The 24,025-nt window shown below is 36.1% G+C and overlaps 1 protein-coding gene across 1 annotated transcript in view; it reads right to left on the bottom strand.

Annotated features, from left to right (window-relative positions):
- Nucleotides 1–24,025, bottom strand: part of Vps13D (vacuolar protein sorting 13D) — a 1,260,195-nt gene that overhangs the window by 434,728 nt on the left and 801,442 nt on the right. Inside the window, exon 52 of the mRNA XM_090393926.1 lies at nt 10,339–10,464. Within this exon, the coding sequence (XP_090250052.1) occupies nt 10,339–10,464 (126 nt within the window). The remainder of the gene's footprint in view (nt 1–10,338; nt 10,465–24,025) is intronic.

Raw genomic sequence — 24,025 nt, 5'->3', positions numbered from 1 at the left:
CTAAACTTTGAAATTTTGTAAATTGTAATTTTTGACTCTTCCGACTCAAAAGGTTGCCGACCTCGGGGCTAGGCTATTGTTAAGCAGTCATACTGATTACACTAGGATACTTTAAAGCAATCATATTCCTGCTGCTTCGGTATCAATGCATAAATTGTTATACTTGTAAATAAATATGAATTTCTTTTTCACATTGCCTTTTCATTTTAGATGTCTAGTGTTAGTAATACATACAACATCTAGTGTTTTGTATCATATAAGACAATATTAATGTAGGTACTGACAGACAGACAATTCATCTTGTACACAGATGATGAAAATTACAGTATCAATAAATACAGCTCAGCACTATAAATTTATTTTCTCTTCCTTATGGTTTTCTTAAGAACATTTTCTTTTCTTTAGCTTATTTTATTGTAAGAATACAGTATCTAATACATACAACACAGAACTTCTTGTGGAAAGGCTTAGACGTTGGTTATGCATTTTCACTATATAATTTAAGGAAATTACAACGTACTAGGATATACATTAAAATAAATTTTAATATATTTCAATATTTCGGCAACGTCACATTGCCATTTTCAAGAACTTAAGTACAAGACACATGCACGCAGGCACAACAAAACAGTAAGTGAGGAAGAAGTAGGAAGCTATCCCGTGTTGTTCAAGAGTCAATTGTAGTTAGTCATTTTCTTTATCCCACTGAACTGCATATTACTAAGGGAAAAACATACCCTTCATAAAGCCATATTGCACATTTAAAGTATCATATTCCTGTCCACCCAGTCCTGAATTCTGTCTTTTACCAACTTCTCCTATAACTTTATCACCACTCCAAAGATGCTTATTGGGATATAATTTGATACCTCTGTATTAGAACCTGATTTTATACAGTGGAACTATTTTGATTTAGCTTTCCTCTCTATTTTCACCTTCCCAGAAATGATGCTTAAATTAAACAAGTAAATTAGGGGAAGTTCTAATTCCCTTGGATGTTCTTATAATACTTGGACTAACATGGCATCTAATCCTATGGTGGAGCTCACATTAAGATTCAGCAACATTGTAAGAACCTCCTATTCATCTACCCCATCAGTCAGTGACACTGCAAGCGTGTACCACCTGAATAGTACACCCTTGCAAAATGATCACTAACTAACTCAACTATTTCATTTTTTTCTGCTACCTCCCTACTACCAGCTCACATTCTTCCTTTTATTTTCCACATAGTAAAAGAACTCAAAGATTTCCTTTTATTTCATCAGCTTGCTTCCTATATATATATATATATATATATATATATATATATACAGTAAAACTTGTCCAGACGGAACATGAATAAGGCGGAAACTTGCTCAATGTAAACATATTATATAGTCCTAGCCAGAAGAATAGGCATTATTATTTATTTTGTATAATGAGGAATCTGCCCAAAGCGGAAACGAAAAGCAATATTTGAAAAATTTATTAAAAATTACTTGTATAAAGCAGAAAGTGTTTTGAAAATATACCTGTATTTATTAGATTTTTGCACTTGTGTTGCTTTTACTGTTTTGTTTGAGAATTAATGTTAGTCAGTTTCCAGTAAGTCCAAACATTTCAGTAACCCGAATTTCAACAAATCGATCAGTTCATTTTTTGCATCATGGCTAAATCGTACATGGCGTTTTCGTTAAACAAAAACGTCAAAGTCATTGAAGCCAAAGAAAAGGATAAACTCTCAGTACGGGAAATAATGATGCAGTTTAAGTGTGGCAAAACACAAGTATACAACACACTTAAATAAAAGGATAAAATAATGAACGAGTGGCTGCAAGGAAATGGTCAAATGAAGAGGAAGGCAAAGGTAAATGGCAACGAGGAAATCAACTGAATGGTTCACGAATGCAAAATTAAAAAACATTCACATATCCAGTCCAATGGCCCAAAGTGAATTGGATTTAAACAGTATTGATGCGAACACAGATAGATAAGAAAATAACTATTTATTAACTTAAAAACTAATATTTCGCTGGTATTATAATCAGCATCTTCACAGCACACAAAACAGTTTGTTGCAAATGCGAGACAACCACAATTCGGTGTAACAGTGGGGCTAGTATAAGTAATTGCAGCGTGCAACACAGTTTTATATATATATATATATATATATATATATATATATATATATATATATAAAACATTAGTCCAAAGTTTTGAAAAAATATAGTAGTCCAAATAGTAGTCCTTGAAAGTTTTGAAAAATAGTGAAAAATAGTAGTCCAAAGTTTTGAAAAAAAATAATATTTCGCTGGTATTATAATCAGCATCTTCAGAGCACACAAAACAGTTTGTTACAAATGCGAGACAACTGCAATTCGGTGTAACAGTGGGGCTAGTATAAGTAATTGCAGCGTGCAACAATTACTTATACTAGTTTTTTTTTTTATATATATATATATATAAAATTTTTATATATATATATAAAATTTTTATATATATATATAAAATTTTTTATATATATATATATATAAAAAATTTTTTATATATATTAATTTTTTATATATGTTAATTTTTTATATATATATATATATAAAAAAAAAACATTATCCGAAGTTTTGAAAAAAATATAGTAGTCCAAATAGTAGTTCTTGAAAGTTTTGAAAAATAGTGAAAAAGAGTAGTCTAAAGTTTTGAAAAAAATAAAATTAAAATAAATAAATATTAATTTAGTCTTAGGATGACTGTCTCCCAAATCTTTGGTAGATTTATACAGCCATACTTGTTAAGGTTTGGAGTATGTTTTAAGGCTTCTGTTGATTCCAGGAACAACCTCTGACTTGTAGAAGGAAGCTTCTGTGCAGTACTTTTGTTTTTTTTTCCAATAGATCCTGTGTGCTGGGGTATCCAAAGCATGGTATGCCAGAACCGACTTGCATAGCGAAAGTGCCGGATATATTTTTTGTGTTCACCGAGGTGGATGTCCACAGTTCTTCCTGTCTGTCCGTAGTAGGCTCGATAACAAGAAAAGGGCACTTCATAGACTCCTGGATGTGATAAAGGAGTGAATGTGTCCTTAGGTGAATGGATGAGCGTTGCCAATTTCACATAAGGTTTAAATACGCTGCACAGCTGGTGTTTGCTAAGCACTCTAGATATCTTTTCAGATGTGCCTTTAATGTATGGGATGGTGATAGTTTTGTTGTAGTCTTCTGTGGTAAATAGTTTGGGGGGCTTTCTGGGTAGCATTTAGTATTTTATCTATCTTATGGGGATTATAGCCATTGGTTAGGAAGGTGTGGTGTAGGTTAGAAAGTTCAGCAGTGAGAGCAATGTCACTGGAACAGATTGTTCTAGCTCTATGGATTAGTGTTTTTAATATACCATATTGTTGAGAAGGGTGATGGTGTGATTGTTTGTGTAAATATCTCTCTGTGTGTGTGGGTTTTCTATAAACCAAAAATGATAAGGAACCTTCTGGAAAACGTGTGATTAGTGTGTCCACGAAGGGCAGGTAGTCATTGGCTTCTAGTTCCATTGTAAAGTGGATTTTAGGGTGCTGGCTATTTAGATGCACTAAAAATGCATTCAATGTGTCTGGGCCATGTGGCCAAATAGCAAACACATCATCGACATAGCATAGCCAGAGACTAGATTAATCCTTTATCCAAGTGTGAGCAAACAAAGTTTGCGTCTGATAGTATCTTCAGGACTGGGGTAAGGTGGTACAACACCAGGTCAACTCATTGCAAAGGTGGAGCAAGCTAATAACACTCCCATCTCAGTATCTCCTATAATGCAAAACACATCTCCTTGCGGATATGTCTAACATTATGCATTAAGGGAAGGGCCACTACCTAGACTAGTTTCGACCTTTATTGAGGTCTCTTCAGTGGGAGCCAGGTCCAAGTGGAGATACCAGGCAGAAGCATTAGCAGGTCATCTCTAACTATAGGAGTTGCCAAATAGTGTGCCATCCTTTTTACTCTGGATTTAGAGAAAGATGTTGAAAGTTTATTTTTCACTTGGTTAGAGTATAATAAAATTAGTTTAATCCTTTATCCAAGTGTGAGCAAACAAAGTTTGCACCTGAAAGTATCTTCAGGACTGGGGTAAGGTGGTACAATACCAGGGCAACTCGTAGCAAAGGTGGAGCAAATATAGGTAGAGATGACCTGCTAATGCTTCTGCCTGGTATCTCCGCTTGGGCCTGGCTCCCACTGAAGAGACTTCAATAAAGGTCGAAACTAGTCTGGGTAGTGGCCCTTCCCTTAATGCATAACATTAGACATATCCGCAAGGAGATATTTTTTGCATTATAGGAGATACTGAGATAGGAATGTTGGTAGCTTGCTCCACCTTTGCAATGAGTTGCTCTGGTGTTGTACCACCTTACCCAAGTCCTGAAGATACTTTTAGGCACAAACTTTGTTTGCTCACACTTGGATAAAGGATTAAACTAATTTTATTATACTCTAACCAAGTGAAAAATAAACTTTCAACAGCCAGAGACTAGGTTTGAGAGTGGCTGTGTTGATAGCTAGCTTTTTCCAGATGTTCTATGTAGAAGTTGGCTAAGGGGAGAAAGGGGGATCCCATCTAATTGTTTATATATTTTCCCTTTCCATGTAAAATAACCTGCCTGTACTGTGAATTTAAATAGCTGAAATATATTAGGGGGAAATTGTGAATTTAGTAAGTTAAGTGTTTCAGTCAATGGTACATTAGTAAATAGTGAGGTGATATCAAAACTCACCATTAGGTCTGAACTATTTAAGGTGCGGTTTTCTAAAATACTTTTTAGGTGAATAGAATTTTTAACAAAAGAGGGAGAATTGTTTGTGCAAGTGGCTAGTAGTTTGGCGAAATGTTTAGCTAGTTTATGTGTAGGACTGTTTATACTATCTACAATAGGGAGTAAAGGTGAACCTTTACGCCCTATTGTAGATAGTATGTGGATTTTTGGAGCTCCATATATTCTGGGTGTTTTAACATGAAAGGGTTTGAGTTTTTTGACTGTTTCTTTTGGCCAGAAGGTGACTTTGTTCAGTAACTTGCACACCTTATTCCTATCCACGTGGTCCAAAGTGAAGCGCTTGCAGTAGCCAAATTTCTCAGGAATGATCAGTTTAGTAAGGCATCTACAGGATGGTTGGATAGTTTTAAGAAGAGGCACAATATTGTGAGGAACAAAGTCTGTGGGGAATACAAAGATTTGGATGAAAGTGTAGTGAGTGAGTGGAAACCAAAACTGCTAGAATTGATTTCACCATATGAACCTAAAAACATTTACACTGTGGACGAAACAGGATTGTTTTTTCAGGCATTAACAACAAAATCACTCGTGGTTAAGGGAGAAAAGTGTATCGGGGACAAAATGTCCAAAGAAACACTTACAGTTTATTGTGCGGGAATATGGTGTGAGAAATGGAAAAGCCTCTCGTGATTGGAAAAGCAGCAAAACTAAGATGTTTCAAAGAACCTGAAACTTAATAATTTACCAGTGATTTGGAGAAACAATAAAAAAAGCTTGGATGACTGCAGCTACAATGGAAGAGTGGTTAAACATGTTTAATGCAAAGATGAAGAAGGAAAATAGAAATGTCATCCTTTTTCTTGACAATGTAATGTTACCTGCTACCCAAAGGTAACACTTTCAAATGTGAAAATCACCTGGTTCCCAGAAAATGCAACAAGTGTATTACAGCCCATGGATAAGGGTGTTATTTACACATTCAAATCACTACTACAGATGATTTCTGATGAAATTTTTGATTTTGAATGTAGAAAAAGCGATAGCTCATATGCATTAACAAGATATGTATCAGTTCTGGATGCTGTGAATTAGATCGGGTTAGTAGCGAAGAAAATGAAAGAAAAACAGTAAAAAGTGTTTTGCTAAAGCTGAGTTTGGGGAAAGTGATGTGGCAGATAATTTGGAGGAGGCGAGTGAAAACATTGGCAATATCCAATCTCTGCTGAGGAAAAGAACTTTCCTGTGATACAGAGAACTTGTTTGGAGTGACATCTAGCCAGACATTACAGCTTTGAATCTGCTACAGCTCTACTAGCAATAAGAAATACACAAAACAAAGATGTGGAGGTTGAGGAGGAGGAAGAAGGAGAAGAAGCAGCAGCCGGAGAACAGGATATTTCAAAGAAAATTTGTACACACGAACAGGCCTTTCATTGCATCAGTGAAGTAATGCAATTTGCAAATGATTCAAACTCTTCCAGCCTTCTTGAACTATTGTATACAGTTAAGGAATGCATTCAAAAAGACATGATCAAAAAAAGTGGAAACAAGTTTCTTTGTTGGATCTGTGGAAGAAATCTCAATTTTATCAAGAATCTCAAAGCTCCGTCGATTTTCACTCACAAACAGGTATGTACCATGTAATATGATTTTAATGGATTTTGAAATTTTTTGCAATTTTGTATAATGTGGAAACTTGGCCAATGTGGAAAATATATTCGGTCACTTGCAATTCTGCTTTGAATAAGTTCTACTGTGTGTGTGTGTGTGTGTGTGATATCTACTTTTTTTTTTTGTTGTTGTCATTGTTGTACTGCAACCGCTGTTTAATGATTCTGCTCATTCATCTAATTCCTACCTGATTTATCCTCTTGACTCTGGGTATACAATCTAACAGTGCCTGCTTAAAACGGCCCTTGACCATGTGGAAAGTTTTATTTTTACTTGGGTACACTATATGTTACAGATACTAAGCAATTTTATAAACTTGGTTTTAATCCTTTTTCCCAAGTAAGCAAACAAGCAAGTAAGCTAAGTTTGTGCCATCCACTGCTAACAGCCTCCCTTCCATATATCTTATGCCATGGGATTGCTCTTACTACTCGTTTACCATAATTACCTGCTTTGTAATTCCACATATATCCTTTTGTAACAAAATATTCTGTATGTCTGGTCATCTCTCATGTCAAGTCAACATGAATGCTTTCTTCAAGCAGAGGCAGTGTGGCTGCAGTGGTAACCACTAAGTTCTTTGATGCTATGACCAGATCTAGCACATTCATACCTTGACTCCCTTCCATTATATGTTCTCTCTCAGATAATTATCTCTTAGTAGCTATATAAATTGCATTTCCTTCTCTCCCAGTGATCATTCCTCCTCCTGATCAACGTTTCCATAGCTGATCCCGCCCACATAATAATTACTCATTCTGCATTCATTGTGCTAATTTGAATGCCATTTTCACTTATATCCCATATCAATATAGTGGAACAAACTATATATTCCAACCTGCAGGTTTTCTGTCATCAGATAGCCTCAATAAATTAAAGATACCAAGAAATGATATTCTTAATTCATCCTTTATCCAAGTAAACAAAGTTTTTGTATGAAATAACTTCACAACTGAGCTACTTGTATATAGAGGCTAATGACCACATCAGTTGCCTTAGCATCCCATAATACAAGGCACATATCTTTACAGACATGTACTGTATAATGCTATGCATTATGGAAAGGGCCATCACCCAGATGGGTTTTGACCTTTATTGAGGTCTCACCAGTGGGATCCAGACCACTGAAGTAATACAGATGTCTTATATTTCTCATATACAAGTAGTCAAAAGGTGTCAACACCTTATTACTAAAATGCTCTGAACTAGAGATAGATGTTCAAAGTTTTTTCACTTGACTCTCACTGATGAGACCTCAATAAAGGTTGAAACCGGTCTGGATAATGGCCCTTTCCATAATTCATAGCATTATACAGTACATGCCTGTAAGGAAATGTGCCTTGTATTATAGGATACTAAGGCAGTTGATATGAAGTCATTAGTCTCTATATACAAGTAGCCCAGTCATGAAGTTACTTCACTAGCAAACATTGCTTATACTTGGATAAAGGATGAAACCAAGAAAATAATTTCTTGCCATATTTAATTTATAAATATAACCAAGTGAAAAAAACTTTCCAAGGATAACCTAAAATGAATTTCCCTCTGCATCCCTGCCCTCCTAATGTATGTCTACTGTTTTTCACTTGAGTTCTTCTTATAGCACTGCTCATTACTTTCTTTTTCCACAAATCCTTCACCATATGAAGCAAATCATTTTCTCATACTGCAGTGAACAAAATAATAAGTATGCATTGGCGAAAAAAAAAAAAAAAGACTTACAAGCAAACAAACACTGATATCTGCATATCCATTTAACAACTTACCCCCAAAACTCTCTAGTTTCCCTGATTTTGGACATCCATTTTTACTTCATTTAACAACACTTTTTTCCAGACTATGAACTCCAAATCCATTCAGATGCAAACTATCCTTCTTGTTAACTTTTGCTTGTTAAACTCATTCCACACATCCACAAACTCCACATTATTCCTCCTGCATAACCGATGTATCGAGTCATTCTCTATTATGGCCTTCCTTCTCAGCTCTATTCTTTTTCTCCTTTCTTATCATTCATTCTAGCCAAAACAATCAATTCTTTCAACTTTACCCTTTGCACTCTAAAAGCCTCACTAACATCATTGATTTTTGCATCCAGGAAGCAAGATTTTGTCAATCTCTCACCGATCACACATCTTATGATGTAATCACTGGACAAGACTCGCTCCTTGATTTTATTCTTCCCAGTGTCAAACATTCATTTCTCTTTTTTTGCTTCCTTTTTTTTTTTATATCAGATGCCTCACTCATAAGATGTTTCTGCATTCATTGCATCTCCTGCTTCATCCTGTGCATCACTCTGCATAACTGAGCTTCTACCTCACTACAGTCAACTCTTCATTCCTTACATTCATCATACTACTACAATTCTTTCGATCAAAACTTTTGTCTCTCTCTCTCTCTCTCAATCATGTGACTTTTAACCCCCATTTCAATCCTACTTAATTTTCAGAAATTTTCAGATAGTTTCTGTCTTGGGGAGGGTGAGTCCTTTTCACACTGCCACTATTACAACAGCTCTCTCTGATATGGACATTATGATAAATGAAGATAAATTAAATGTAACTAAAAAGTTACTGTGTCTGATGGAACCTCTGATAACTGAAATTATTATTTTTTTTTCTAAATTTAGTGAGCTCATCTCTATTCCTACTGTTGTTACCTCTTTCTTTCTGTTTATCTTTTTGTTCACTGAATGAATGCTTTAAGAACATGAATTCTAAGAATGTATGCTATTTAAACCATGTATTAACTTAACGAATATTAATAAGCACTTCAGAACCCATCTGGTGTTTTAGCACCTATTACTGATAAGAATACTGAGTTAAGAATGGTATGTTTAAACAACAACTTATATATTTGGTTTAATCCTTTATCCAAGTGCAAACTAAGTTTGCGCCTCAAGTATTTTCAGGACTAGGGCAACTCGTGGCAAAGGTGGTATAAGTTCTCATCACTCGCCTTAGTATTCCATTATGCAAAGCACATATCCTTGCAACATGTATAATGCTATGCATTAAGGGGAAAGGTCACTACCCAGACTGGTTTTGACCTTTATTGAGGTCTCATCAGTGGGAGCCAGACCCAGAAGTGGTGATACCAAGGTGGAAGTAATGGAGAAGTCATATTTCCATATGCCAGTTACTAAAAGGTGTCACACCTTATTATTAAAATTCTATGGATTAGAGATGAGTTGATGGAATTTTTTTTTTCACTTGGCTATGCTAAAAATTATATATTTGGTTTAATCCTTTATCCAAGTGTAAGCAAACAAAGTTTGCACCCGAAATATTTTCAGCACTGTGACAACTCATGGCAAAGGTGGTATTAATAATAAGGTGTGACACCTTTTGGCAACTGGCATATGGAAATATGACTTCTCCATTACTTCCACCTTAGTATTATCACCTCTGGCTCCCACTGATGAGACCTCAAATGAAGGTTGAAACTGGTCTAGGTAGTGACCTTTCCCTTAATGTATAGCATTATACATGTCTGCAAGGATATGTGCTTTGCATAATGGGATACTAAGGCAAGTGATGAGAACTTATACCACCTCTGCCACGAGTTGTCCCAGTCCTGAAAATACCTCAGGTGCAAACTTTGTTTGCTTACACTTGGATAAAGGATTAAAACATACATATAATTTGTAGCATAGCCAAGTGAAAAAAAAAACTTCCATTTAAACAACGTTTGCCATGGTTTAAACAATGATATAAAAATGAATATTATGATAATAAATTCAAAACGCGCCATGTATTATTAGCAAAAAAAATGTTATTTCAATTGCTAATAATATATTTTGTACAATTTCATGAATGAACTGTTCTACCATATTTGATTATTATCCATTATGTCCTATCTTAAAAAAAAAAAATGGAAAAGCAAAGGAAACAAATTAAAATTTCTTTGTAATGGTTAAAAATTACCTGTCTGAAATAACAGAGGTTGCAAACCACATCCTACATCCAGTTTCATTTTTCAAGGAATATGGTACAAATGGTGAGCGCCTTTTGTAACATCCTGGGCTGGATACATCAGAATGGTTTGATTCCCTATTGCAAATCATGAGAAAAATATTAAAAAATAAAAAAATGGAAAATTACCTTTTTTTTCTAATCTTATCATATTACATAGCATAGAAGACATTAATGCATATCTAATAAATGCACAGTACCATATACTTATTTTTTAGTATACAGATAATTCCCATTTTACAAAGAAAAATGTTCAAAGAAATCTGTGAAAATCAAGCTTTTACATAAAATGGGGATGTTGTTTTTTCCCCCTCCATGTCAAAAGACATAGGGGAATAAAAAAAATATCTTTTGATATTTTTGTTTTCTCTTATTAATGCAGCATATAAAATATCTTGAAAAATAATTTTTATTCAAAATATAATGAAATAATTGTATTCTGAATAAAAACTGTAATTGCTGAATAATGTACTGCACACACACATACACAGCACATGAACACAGTAAGTGTAGGCAATGGCATAACATATATGCATACAGGAGGAAAAAATTGCATAAAAGTGAATCCGTGTAAATTGGAAGTTACCTGTATTCACTTTGAAATACAGGTGATTTTTAATTCAAATACATAACAAACCACTACTTATCTTTTCTCTTAATCAGGTCATAAGAATATAGCCACACAGAAGAGTAATATTTCTACTGGATGTCTTTTGAACAATTCAAAATATTATTGCTTTTTTTTTTTTACCATAAAAAAATTAAAAGGTGCAAGGTGTGATCAGCAAGCCTTGACTGACTATACTTATGGCCAAAGAAAATAAACAATGATAGCATCACTATAGTCAACATGAATTTAATTAATCATACAGATTAGTTAAATTCCAGTATTAGCAGTATGAATTTCCTCTACAGTACTGTCAAGAAGGAGCATAAAAATAAGCGAAAAGAGACAAAAAAAAAAGTTGCTTCTGAGATCAAACATGGCATTACTTTTTTTTTCTTCTCAAACTTCAGCCTTCCACTAAGCAGAATGGATGGTATACTTGAAGAGCATTTATTCTGCAGCTACCATGTTACTGAAACATGGGTTTCACCAACATGGTAGAACTGCAATATGTAAGTCCCACATTACTCAAACCAACATGCAGCATCATCTTCAGTGGTGCAAGAGTGTGTACAGTGGGATGTGGAAGCTTGGAAAGCTGTTATGGAGCTACAAATCACAATACACCCTCTTCCGAGCAGATGCTTGGTGAATATCTCTTACAAGAGTGCATAATCCCAACTATGAAATTTGGAGGTGGCAGTGTGAAAGAATGGTCCTGTTTTCTTGGTTTGGCCTTGGACCTGGGTTTATAGTGCCACAAACATTAAACTCCAAGGTATGTGAGCATTCTGGACAATGAAATGCTTCCTACTTTGTGGCCTTTCTACAGAAATGACCATTGTCTTTTTCAGCAAGACAATGTACCATCTTGTTAATGGATAATGCGGGATAATGCACCCTACCCATAAGGCTGCTGCTGCAATAGATATGAACATCACTATAGAGCCTTGATCTCACCCAACTGAACATCTGTAGAATGAACTGGAGAATCAGGGGGAGGGGAGGTGAAGGGACGCCTTACAACTGTCCAGAACCTCATTACATGCATAAAGGAAAGATGGTCCAAATTCCAATTGGTCACTCAATCACTGACTGATAGTGGTTTGCTGCAGTTATCAACAGTGAAAGGACATCTTAGATCTTATTAACCCCCCAACCGGCCACGGCGTTGAGATAAATCTGGATACGAAGCTCTAAAATCCACTGAATAACATGGATAAGAAGTGCAATTTGGTGTCACTATTTCATCCACATTGGCCGGTAGGGAGGTTAAGATGGGCATGATGGCTGTTTGTTCCTCACACTATGTTGTCTGTTGATTTCTTTCCAAGCAGTGTTTGTTCAGTAATGAAGGTGATTCCCATTATGGGGTTTAATGGAGTAAATACAGCACATTGATAATTAAACAACATGTATATTCACTGAGACATTGTCAGAAAAGTATTAAAATTGTAAAAATACACACAAATCTGCACAAACACAAAGTGGAAAATTTAGACTGAAAGCTTGAATTCTTATGAGGGTCACCCTCTATGGGCACTTTGGCTACCCTTAGTTGTGTTGGGTAGAATGCCTAAGAATTACAGTTTTCCAAATCTTGGAAAGTTTAATACAACCATATTTATTAAGTTTGAGGTGTTTAATTCTGCTGCTAATTCTAAAAAAAAACCCTTTCAAATATGTATTTTTTATGGTGAAACGTAGTAGCTATTTTCCATTTGATTCTGTGTAAAGTATCCAAGGTGTGATCAGCAAGTCTTGACTGACTATACTTATGGCCAAAGATAATAAGAAACAATGATAGAATTACTATAGTCAACATGTTGAGGGGGTGAGAATAGATGGGAGGAACAATAAATTTGTTGACCTTTTTGGCATTGTAGCTATTGGACAGGTGAGGCTGGCGAATAAAGGAGACTTCAGCCGTAAGATCAGCCTCAGAGATGGGAGGCGCTATTAACAAGGATTTTGATAACACCATTTTCTTGAAAGGGAGAGATAATGGGAAAGTTTGCCTATATCAGTGGTTCCCAACCTTTTTCCACCTGCGTACCCCTTTTAAACCAATTTGTATAAATTGTACCCCTTGTTTTTAAAATTGCTGTTTTTAAATACTGACACCTTTGTTCAGTGCCAATATTAATGTAAAATAGTTTAGTTTACTTGTTTTTCCCCCATTACTGATTATTTTTCATGTACTCTTGAACATCTATATATATATATATATATATATATATATATACACACACACACCTATCTAGGTGGGTTTTCTGTAAACTGAGAAAGAAAATAAATTAAAGATACCAAGAAATTATATACTTGGTTTAATCCTTTATCCAAGTGTAAGTGGATAAAGTTTGCGCATGAAATATAATCAGGACTAGGACAACTCGTATACAGAAGCTAACGACTTCACATCACTTGCCTTAGTATCCCATAATGCAAAGCACATATCCTTATGGGTATATAATGCTATGCATTATGGAAAGGGTCACTACCCAGACCGGTTTCAACTTTTATTGAGGTCTCGTCAGTGGGAGCCAGATCCAGAGGTGATAACTAAGGTTGAAGTAATACAGTAGTCATATTTTCATATAAGAGTTGCCAAAAGGTGTCACACCTTATTATTAAAATACTCTGGATTAGAGATAGTTGTTAGAAGTTTTTCCACTTGTTTATACTATATCCTATAGTATAACCAAGTGGAAAAACTTCCAACAACTATCTCTAATCCTGAAAAAAAAAAGGTGCCATTGGGAAAACAAGTCATTAGAGTATCTAGAAAAGGTTAGTATTATTTTCTTTTTCTAAAAATGATCTGGATTCTCGGGTGCTGTCCATTGAGATCGAGGAGGAGGGGATCTAACATGTCTTAGTCATGTGGCTAAATAGGGAACAAGTCATCATCATCAGGTTTGAGAACAGAAGTATTAAGAGCATGTTTTTCAAAATGCTCCATATCTTAATTAGCTGAAAGGGGTGAACCCATGACTGTACCCTCAATCTGTTTATAATCTGATTGTAGTAGTAAATCTATCAGCAATGCATTTGGTAGAGGAGAGAATGCAGAGGAAGCTCAGTGCATTTTTGCATTTACAGTGAAGTAGCCAGAATGAATGATAAAATTAAAAAGATTAATGATATTCAGTAGGAAAACATTTTGTAATAAATTTACTTCAAATTTATTACATTTGATGTCACCTCAAAAGGGAGGTGACATCAAAGCTAATTGTGATTGTCAAAAACTAAATTTTTGATTAAAGATTTGAAATGGGTGGAATTCTTAATTTAGGAAGAAGAATGACCTGTAAGTGGGGTTAAGGATTTAGCTTAAAAGAGGGAGAGTCAGTAGTATCTAGTATAGGATGGTGAGGGCTAAATGGTTTGAGTTTTTTAAACTATTTCAGGAGGCCAAGATGTGACATTTTTAAGAAGCATTTTTAATGTTTTCTTTTTAGAATTAGTGGATTTATACTCTAGTGGTTTATAAGTAGTGTGTTCTCTGAGTGAGACATTCATCTTTGAATTATATTCACTGGCACTGATTATCATGATACTGTTTTAGCATAATTTACAGAAAGAGAGGAGTTGGCTGTTAGAGAGGTTTCTTCTAGACAGTGAAGCTTGAGAAAAGAATGTTTGCAATGTCAAGCCTGATATTATTGCCAGTGGTAGGTTTGTGAATACCATGTTTTATGTGCAGCATCAAGTCTAGAAATCTGCAGCACCCCATAAAAAATAGTCAGAACTCTAGAAAAGTACATGGTATTCAAACCTTATCTAAAGCTGACTACCCTCATCTGCTCTCTCCCAAAGATCTTCTATCAATTCCAGGTGTTACTTGTTCCTGCAACTTATCTTATTATGATCAAAGTGGGAGAACTGCTAACATCCACTTAGAAAAACTAAAAAAAATACATCTGTCACCATAAATATAGTCAGCCAGGGCTTGCTGACGATGACTTAGATACTTTGCACAGAATCAAATGGGAAAAAAAAACATACTATATTTTACCACAAAAAAATACAATTTGAAATACATTTTTTTTTTTTTAGAATCAACAGCAGAATTAAAAAAAACTGACCTAATTGTATTGAATATCATTGTATTAAACTTCCTAAGATAAAGGAAACTAACGCTTAGGCCTTCCGCCCAACATGCATATCCAGAGATCTCTGATCTTGAACTATCAGTACAGATGTGTAAGAAATCAAAGTGGGCTGCTCTGTGTGTATTCAACAATTGAAGGTAGACAGATGAGGACGTATGAGACTTCTGTAGTTTACAGAGTGAGAGGTTGCAGGATGGAGTACAAGCATGCCATGGAGGAATGCTGTTTTGTTTGGTGTGGGTAATGTGTCAGCATTCATGCCAATAGCTTCCATAACCTCTTTTTAAACACATACCAAGAAGATGGATGGCAGTCTGGCATATGTCTGTGATACAGGACCTCCCAGCATAGAGAAAAAAGCTAGTCCTAGAAGGGACTTTATTTTTAGGGCATAATTAAGAGACATATATTTTTATTTAAGTGAAAGAGGGAGGAGTTCATATGAAGCAGGATAAAGGCTTTGGATAGACAATGCACCAGGTTCAATCCACTGTAAACCTGGGATCCATAATCAAGCTATGAACATGCAAGCTCACGTGGAGAAAGAAAATCTATAGGCAATGCATTTGGTAGAGGAACGAATACAGAGGATGCTCAGTGCATTTCTGCACTTATCCCAAAGATAACAAATGTGTGTAAAGAAATTGAGCTTTCTATCATTGATGGTCCCAGAAACTTGGTCTCGAACTATGGGGATATTAGCTTGTCCTATTCTTAATTCAGTAGCAGGATGGAGCGTGCATTTCCAGCAGAAGTTTACACAGATAGGATTTTTTCAGCAGATAACCTGAACCAATGACAAAGAGACACGATCAATTGCTTGTAGAAATTGTCTTTCAATGACCCACATATTGCAGGAGTAAAAGCAAATTGTGAAATCACTCACATAAAGGCAACTGCCTACCGTGGGAGGAAGTTGATCAGTAACTGAGTTCACCTTTAATAGCAAAAAAGGGTCACACTTAATACAGAGCCTTGTGGAACCCCCCTCTTCTTGATGATATGGTTGATATAACATGCTACCCATCCAGACTTGGAACACATGGCTGGAGAGAAATTTCTTATAAAAACAGGAACTTACATCCCTGGACAAGATTAAGCAGGTTCTTTAATATGCTATAACTCCAGGCTATGTCACAGGCTGTTTCCATGTCGAAGAACACTGAAAACCACATGTTCTTGTTTCAGGAAAGCGTCTCTTATCCATGTTTATAAATGATCTCCAAATGGTCCAATGTTGACCAATGTCTACAGTAGCCATATTGTATGTTGAAAAGAAGTTTGTTGCATTCTAAGTACCAGTATTTACCATTTTTTCCAAGACCTTACAAAGACAGCTAGTCAGAGCAATGGAATGATAATTGTGGGCCTGAGTTGGATCCTTGCCTGGCTTTGGGACAGCAATGACAATCAACCTATGATGCAAGTCTGGAAACTGTTCCTCTGTAAATATTCTGCTGTATATTGAAAATTTATTTAATTTATCTCTAAATCCAGAGTAATTTTTAAAAAAGGTGATAAACCTTTTGGCAACTCCCATTGGCACAGATGACTTGCTACTGCTTCTGCCTGGTATCTCCAGCTCTGGGCCTGGCTCCCACTGAAGAGACCTCAATAAAGGTCGAAACTAGTCTGGGTAGATGGCCAATCCCTTTAATGCATAACAGTATACATATCCACATAGGAAATGTGTTTTGCATTATGGGAGATACTGGGTTAGAAGTGCCTGGTAGCTTGCTCCACCTTTGCCACGAGTTGCCTTGGTGTTGCACTACTTACTGGATAAGATAGTACAACACTATATTTAGTCCTGAAGATATTTTCAGGCGCAAACTTTGTTTGCTCTCACTGGGATAAAGGATTAAACTAAATCTATTATAGTCTAACCTAGTGATAAATAAATTTTCAACATCTTTCTCTAAATCCAGAGTAATTTTTAAAAAAGGTGATAAACCTTTTGGCAACTCCCATTGGCACAGATGACTTGCTACTGCTTCTGCCTGGTATCTCCAGCTCTGGGCCTGGCTCCCACTGAAGAGACCTCAATAAAGGTCGAAACTAGTCTGGGTAGATGGCCAATCCCTTTAATGCATAACAGTATACATATCCACATAGGAAATGTGTTTTGCATTATGGGAGATACTGGGTTAGAAGTGCCTGGTAGCTTGCTCCACCTTTGCCACGAGTTGCCTTGGTGTTGCACTACTTACTGGATAAGATAGTACAACACTATATTTAGTCCTGAAGATATTTTCAGGCGCAAACTTTGTTTGCTCTCACTGGGATAAAGGATTAAACTAAATCTATTATATTCTGCTGTATAGTAAGAGAAGGAGATCCATAGAAGATGATGGGAGATGTTTTATCATCCTATATTGGATGTCATCATGGCTGACTGCACTTGAATTTCCCTTTAACAAATGGCTGATTGTATAGCTTATGCCCATCGTACAGACACTTTAATGCTATTTCTCTTGCTGCTCTTTCAATATTAAAAATTCAGAGGATCCGAGGTCGTTGCTGAGATTCTAGCAAAGTTTTTGCCCAAAGTGTCTGCAATAGCTTTGGGATCAGCAATTATACATCCATTATGTTCCAAGGTAGACAAATGATGTGGTCCATATTTACCTTTCATCTTTCAGGTTTTATCACAGACAATTTTTGCACTGGTTGTTTCATTAATCAATGATGTAAATTGGATCCAGGATTGTTTTTGATTCTGATTTCACACATGACATGCTTTGACATGAGTATGCTTAAAGGTTTTGGAGGAAGTGGAAATCGGGATGATGTTCTTGAAACTTCGGCAGTTGCTATATGGACAATGCAATCTGTTACATAACTTTAAAGATAACTGTGGCATGACTATAAAAACAAATTTACATGATAACGACAGTAATTAACTTTAATGAAATGAAAGTACGGATATTTTGTACTGAAAATAACAGTACACCATCAGTGTAGAAACAAGCAAATCAAAGAAACAGGAATACAAGGTACAGATCACATAATTAAAGTACTTAATCAAATCATGCAGATGACTGACTACACCTAAGGATTCTTCAACAGACCGCAGAGTCCGAATCTCTTATATTTCTGGTATCTCTGAACCTATTGGTAGAATTTTGAAGATGTCTCACCTTATTCCTACATATATTCCTATCAACAAAATTTCTCATCTGTTGCCATCTATGAAAGACAAACCATCACCTCTCATTAGCTGGCATTTACCAGATGCCTGAATTTGACATACTTTAGGCAGACAGGCTATTCTGTGGAAAAAATAATTAATGAACATCAATATTATATCGAATACATGAAACCTCAAAAGTCTGGTCTGGCACAGAATAGTATTGACACTAAACACAGTATCCAGTGGGATGAAGCTCGTCTTCTCCATAGAAGCAGTTTTAAATATGAATGCCTTTTCAAAGAAAGTTGCAAAGCCTTTTAAATCAGCCAAATTTGAATTGGAACGATTGTCTCTCTCGCTCCCAAAAGTTTGGGAGATTCTCATTTTATGTAACCATCAAAATAGTTTGAATATTATTTATTAAATATATATTAATTTCTAGCACATGACAACAGTTTTTAATTGGTCAACTGATTATTGTATGTACCTTCTATTCTCGTTTTTTTGATTTGCTTGTTTCTATGCACTGATGTACTGTTATTTAAAGTATGAAATATCTGTACTTTCATTTCATTAAAGTTTATAGTTATCCTGTAATTTTGTTGTTTACAAAGGAAAAAATGGCAGGGGGAGCATAGTGTAAGATCAACTGCCAAATAAGAGCAGATAGGCATGTGGAAGAAGGTATTCGCTCCTTTATTAATAAGGGAGAGGTCATAGTTGTTGAGCATTTGCTCTATTATATGACCTCATCTATTCGTATTGGTGTTACCCCAGAAAGTGTTATGCCCATTAAAGTCCCCCTTTAGGAGTATGGGCTGAGACAGTTGCATTCTGTTGCATTTAATTCAGAAGCTGGTGGTAAATATATTGAGCATAATGTGACTGATACCCACAGATAGGTGAAACACTACCATTTCCAGAGCAGTATTAAGCTGAACATGATGGAATGGAGTATGACTGTCCATGAGAATAGCTACTACACTATGTGCAGGACAATCTCCATTTTCCACATGAGCATCTGGATAGGAGGACATGGTTCCTGTGAAGACATACAAGAGTGATATTCCTGATAGTAGGATCCTCACTGGTTTTAAATAAGTTTCCTGCAGGCAGAAACAAAAAAAGATTTGTGTTACTGCAGCAGGTGTTTGATATCATCCACATTCCAGTGAAACCTATGACAGTTCCATTTTAAAATTTTCCTATTGTTTAGGCTATACAGATTTGTCTGGTTTCTGGGAGGTTGAGGACTTGTCCTTATCAGGTTTATATTTCTCATTAGATTTTCAGAAGTATGGATGACCAGTGTCAGTCTAGTCCTCTGAAAAAATATCCAGTAGATCATTGGATGTGTCAGGATTACTGAGAAAGCTCAAACTGCTTTCGGTGGATACTGAAGTATTAATTTTTCTGTGGAAGGATCTGGTGGTTTATCTTTATGTGATAACCTTGCCATAATTTTTTTCACAAGTCGGTTCTCATGCAATGGAACAATTTTCGGAGAGGAGCCGTACATCATGCGATCGATGCTCTCAACAGAGAAACAGTCACAATTATAAAGTTCAGGTATGGTGAAATTATCAAATGGTGGAATAGAACCTATTCAATCTGTACATTAATGGTATTGGGAAGGATTTGACAAGTGACATACAGCTATTTGCTGATGATGCAAAGATAGGGTAATCAGGAATGCTGTTGATATGCAGTACTTGCAGAATGATTTGAATAGGTTGGAATTGTGGGCATGGGAAAATGGGTGTCAGTTCACTGTCAGTAAATGTCAAGTCTTTCACTTCGGCATGATTAGTTATCCAATGTCGTATTATATTGGTGGATTAGGTTAGAAGAAACTGATGAGGCTAAGGATCTTGGAGTATTAATAGAAAAGAAGGTGAAGTTTAGGAGCCATGTGGCAAAGATTGCAAATACAACTCAAAAGATAATTGCAATGCTGAAACGAACATTCACATATAAAGATAAGGATGTTATTTTGCCTCTTTACAAGGCCTTGTTAAGACCTCACTTGGACTATTGTGTGCATGTCTAGTCTCCTGGTTTCCATTATGTTTCTGATATAGAAGAGAGAGCAGAGGAGAACATTAAAAATGTTATCAGGATTGTGGAAAACTGATTATGAAGACAGATTGAGAATTTGTAGACTGCAGACACTAGCAAACAGGAGAAACAGGGGTGACATGATTGAGACTTACAAACTTTTGAAAAGGTAATACAGGATTTCAGTTGATGGAATATTTCAATTTATCGAGGTGGGGAAAGAACAAGAACGCATCCTTGGAAGCTGAGAATGAATTCATTTTTTTCACTTTCTTCGCTAAGAAAGGGGGGAGGCTAGATTTTTCTCTCATAGGATGGTGCGTGATTGGAATGATTGCCATTGGGTGTTGTGAGTGCAATCAGTGTGAATGAATTTAAGAATAAGTATGATAGGTGGTGCATGTAGTATGCAGCTTCCCTTGATGAGTCCCTGACTCCCTGGAGGTCTTTCTAATAATAATATTATTATTTCTACTAGGACATCACCAGAATGTAGTTTCTTTACTGTTTTGGGAGAACTTGCCAGCCCTTCTATACCCTTCGGAATGAAGGCAGACATTTCCTGATCAGCTTTCTCCTGTAGCATAGATCATTAGAAAAACTGATGCATTTATACTGCCATCACAAGTCTTTTGTTTCTTGCTTCTGTTGTCAAAAGGTGTATCAATATTTGGATGGGACTTCGATAGGGTCGCATCCACTGACTGAGGATGAAAGATTCATTGTTGAGAGGTTTTTGGTTCAGCACCAGAGCTTTCCACCTGCCACAAAGCCATACACAGATGTTCACTCTCCAGCAGGAGATGACAGTGCTCAAGAAGTGGACTGCCATGGTTACTCTGGATGCCATACTAGCACCACCACCATATCAAGCCTTGAGCCCTGACACCGGACCTTGGGGGGAAGGCAACTTACTGCAACACCTTTTACTCTTGCAGGGAAGCCCACAGACAGACTGATCCTGGCCAGGCTATCCAGAACCACCAGTCTTGCCAAAGCAGAGGCCAAATTAGTGCAACACTACTGGGATCGATCCTCCCCCCTTTTCCAGATGTCCAAGGGTCGCACTGCACAGAAACATGGTGGCAAGGCATTGGATCCCAGTGATAGTAGTTTGGTAGATAGGATAGTTTAAAAAAATACTCAGGAGAGGTGAAGAAAAGCAAAGAAAAAGAGGAAGAATGAAAAGTGCCAGTACTTATCACAGGAAGGTCCTATCCACAAGAAACAAGTGCCTCACATGGAGGGGAGAGAAAGAATGGATGATAATCCCAATACACAAGGATGGTTGAAGGCCGATGTGTCTAACTACTGACCTAAAAGTATCTCTAGAGTGGTGGTAGTAAAATTTTGAAAAGTTGGTGAGTATTTGCACACAGAAATACAGTGAATCTGTTATTTGTGATGAACAGCATGGATTTACTAAAGGAAGATCATGTTTAAATAACTTGCTCACATATTATAATAATGTGATGGTAGAGTTAGACAAGGGGAATGGATACACCATGATACGTTTGGAATTTGCTTAAGCTTTTGACAGGATTCAGCACGGAAAGTTGTATAAGATAGAGGATATGGAACTGGATTATAAAATACAAATTTATATACGGGATTGGCCAAGTGACAAATACCAAACAGTAGTGTATGAGGGATATGAGTCTACAAGATTTAAAGTGCCCCCAGGGATAAATCCTTGGCTCACTATTATTCAATCTTCACCTTAAAGATACTGGAGGGATTTAACAGGTGACATACAGCTAATTACTGATGATGCAAAGATAGGCAGGAATGCAACTAACATGCAGTGCTTGTAGAATGATTTTAATAAGCTGGAATTGTGAAGATATGAAAATGGCAACGAGTTGAATGTTAGAAAATGTACAGTTATGTACTCTTGTGTCATGAGATATCAATTAGCATATTATACTGGCAGGATTATGCTAAAAGAACGTAACCAGGTTAGGGATCTTGGAGTTGAGTAGATATGAAGTTCAGGGATCATATAGCAAAAATTGTGATTACAAATTAGAGGATAACCGCAATACTGAAACAATGACATGTAAGAAAAGATAAGTAATTTTACCATTTTATAAGGCTTTGATATAATCAGATCTGGACTACTGCATATAATCTAGTCTCCTGGTTTTTGAGGCAACAGATACAGTATAGAGTGCAAAGTGGAGTGGTTAACACGTTCACTGCCAACTACGAGTATACTCGTAGTGGGTAAACCTGCTTCACAAGCCAGCTACGAGTATACTCGTATGACGCTTACCGCCGGGAACGAGATTATTGTAGTGACCTTGAAGAAGTGAAAATGCTTGGCTTGTGGGGCTAGCATCAAAACTGTGTATTCTCATAGAACGTATATGCTCTGTACAAGCCAACTACGAGTATACTCGTAGGACGCTTACCTCCGGTAACGAGATTATCGTACTGACCTTGAAGAAGTGAAACTGCTCGGCGTAGGGGAACAGACCATGCCAAAGTAGCGTGGCAGCGAACGTGTTAAGATAATAGAGACTGTGGAATGTACATTATGCAAAGACCTACAAACTAAAAAAAAAAAAAAACATTATTAAAAGCAGCTATGAATATATATGACTGATAATTTGTTAAAGTTGCCTTTTAATAATTTTAATTTTTATATATGATATAAATTCGTAATAATCATATATGATATATATGATTATTACGAATGATAGTAAATCATGAAGTCATAGAGACTTCATGATTTACAGGAGTGACATAGAGAGCACTGCATACTGTGGAAGGAATTTGATCATGATTGAGTTTACTTTGTCAGCAAAATGCATCACAATTAAGATAGAGCCTTGGAAAACACATTCCAGAGAGAGAGTTTTTATCAGGAAGATTCCCTGCAAGACGTAGATTATACAGACCTTTAAACATGCCACATCTCCAGGTGTGTCACAAGATTTCTCCATGGCAGAACACTGAAAGCAGATATTCCTGTTATGAACATTTCTTATACATATTTTTAATGAAAGAAATGGTCCAATATCAAATAGTGTCAAAGAGAGACACTACTCAATGGAGGAATTATATTCTCTTCAACAGCCATACTGAGTTTTGGAGAGAATATCACTATGTTCTCAATATCAGAGAAGTTTGGTATTTATCATTTATATCAATATCTTACAAAGTCAGTAAATAATTGCTTGTGATGGATCCTTGCCTGGTTTGGTAATGGCAAAGACAACTGACTTATGCAATGAATCCAGAAACCTCCTCAGGAGGTATTCTGTTAAGAGAAGCTGAGATTTATTGAAGAGGATGGAAGAAGTTTTATCATTTTACAATGGATGTCAGACTCTACTGCACTGGACAAGAAAGAGAGAGAACCACTGTTGCTGAGATTCTGGCAAGGCATACTTGCTAAACTGTCTGTAATTTCTTTATGTTCAGCAACTACACATCCCTTATGTTCCAGCATAGACAAATGGTGTGTTCTATATCTGCCCTTAATACTCAGGATGTTATTGCATACAACTTTTGCATAGGTTGTTTAACTGATACATGATGTAAACTCAATTCATGACTGTTTGTTAATCTCTAACAGTCTAACATAATGTGCATTGGCCTAAGCACATTCAAAAGCTATGAGATTCAATGCAGTAGAGTATGAGATCTATGGAACATATCCAATGCTCTGAATTGATTTTTTTTTTGTATACTTGGCACTCTTGATCAGAACCATGGCTT

This window comes from Typopeltis vanoorti, chromosome 6 (genome assembly GCF_054136105.1).
Source record: "Typopeltis vanoorti isolate ZY-2024b chromosome 6, IOZ_Tvanoo_1.0, whole genome shotgun sequence".
In the NCBI taxonomy this organism is placed as follows: Eukaryota; Metazoa; Arthropoda; class Arachnida; order Uropygi; family Thelyphonidae; genus Typopeltis; species Typopeltis vanoorti.
Note: the sequence above shows the minus strand (reverse complement) of the source record. Positions and strands in the feature narration are given on the sequence as shown.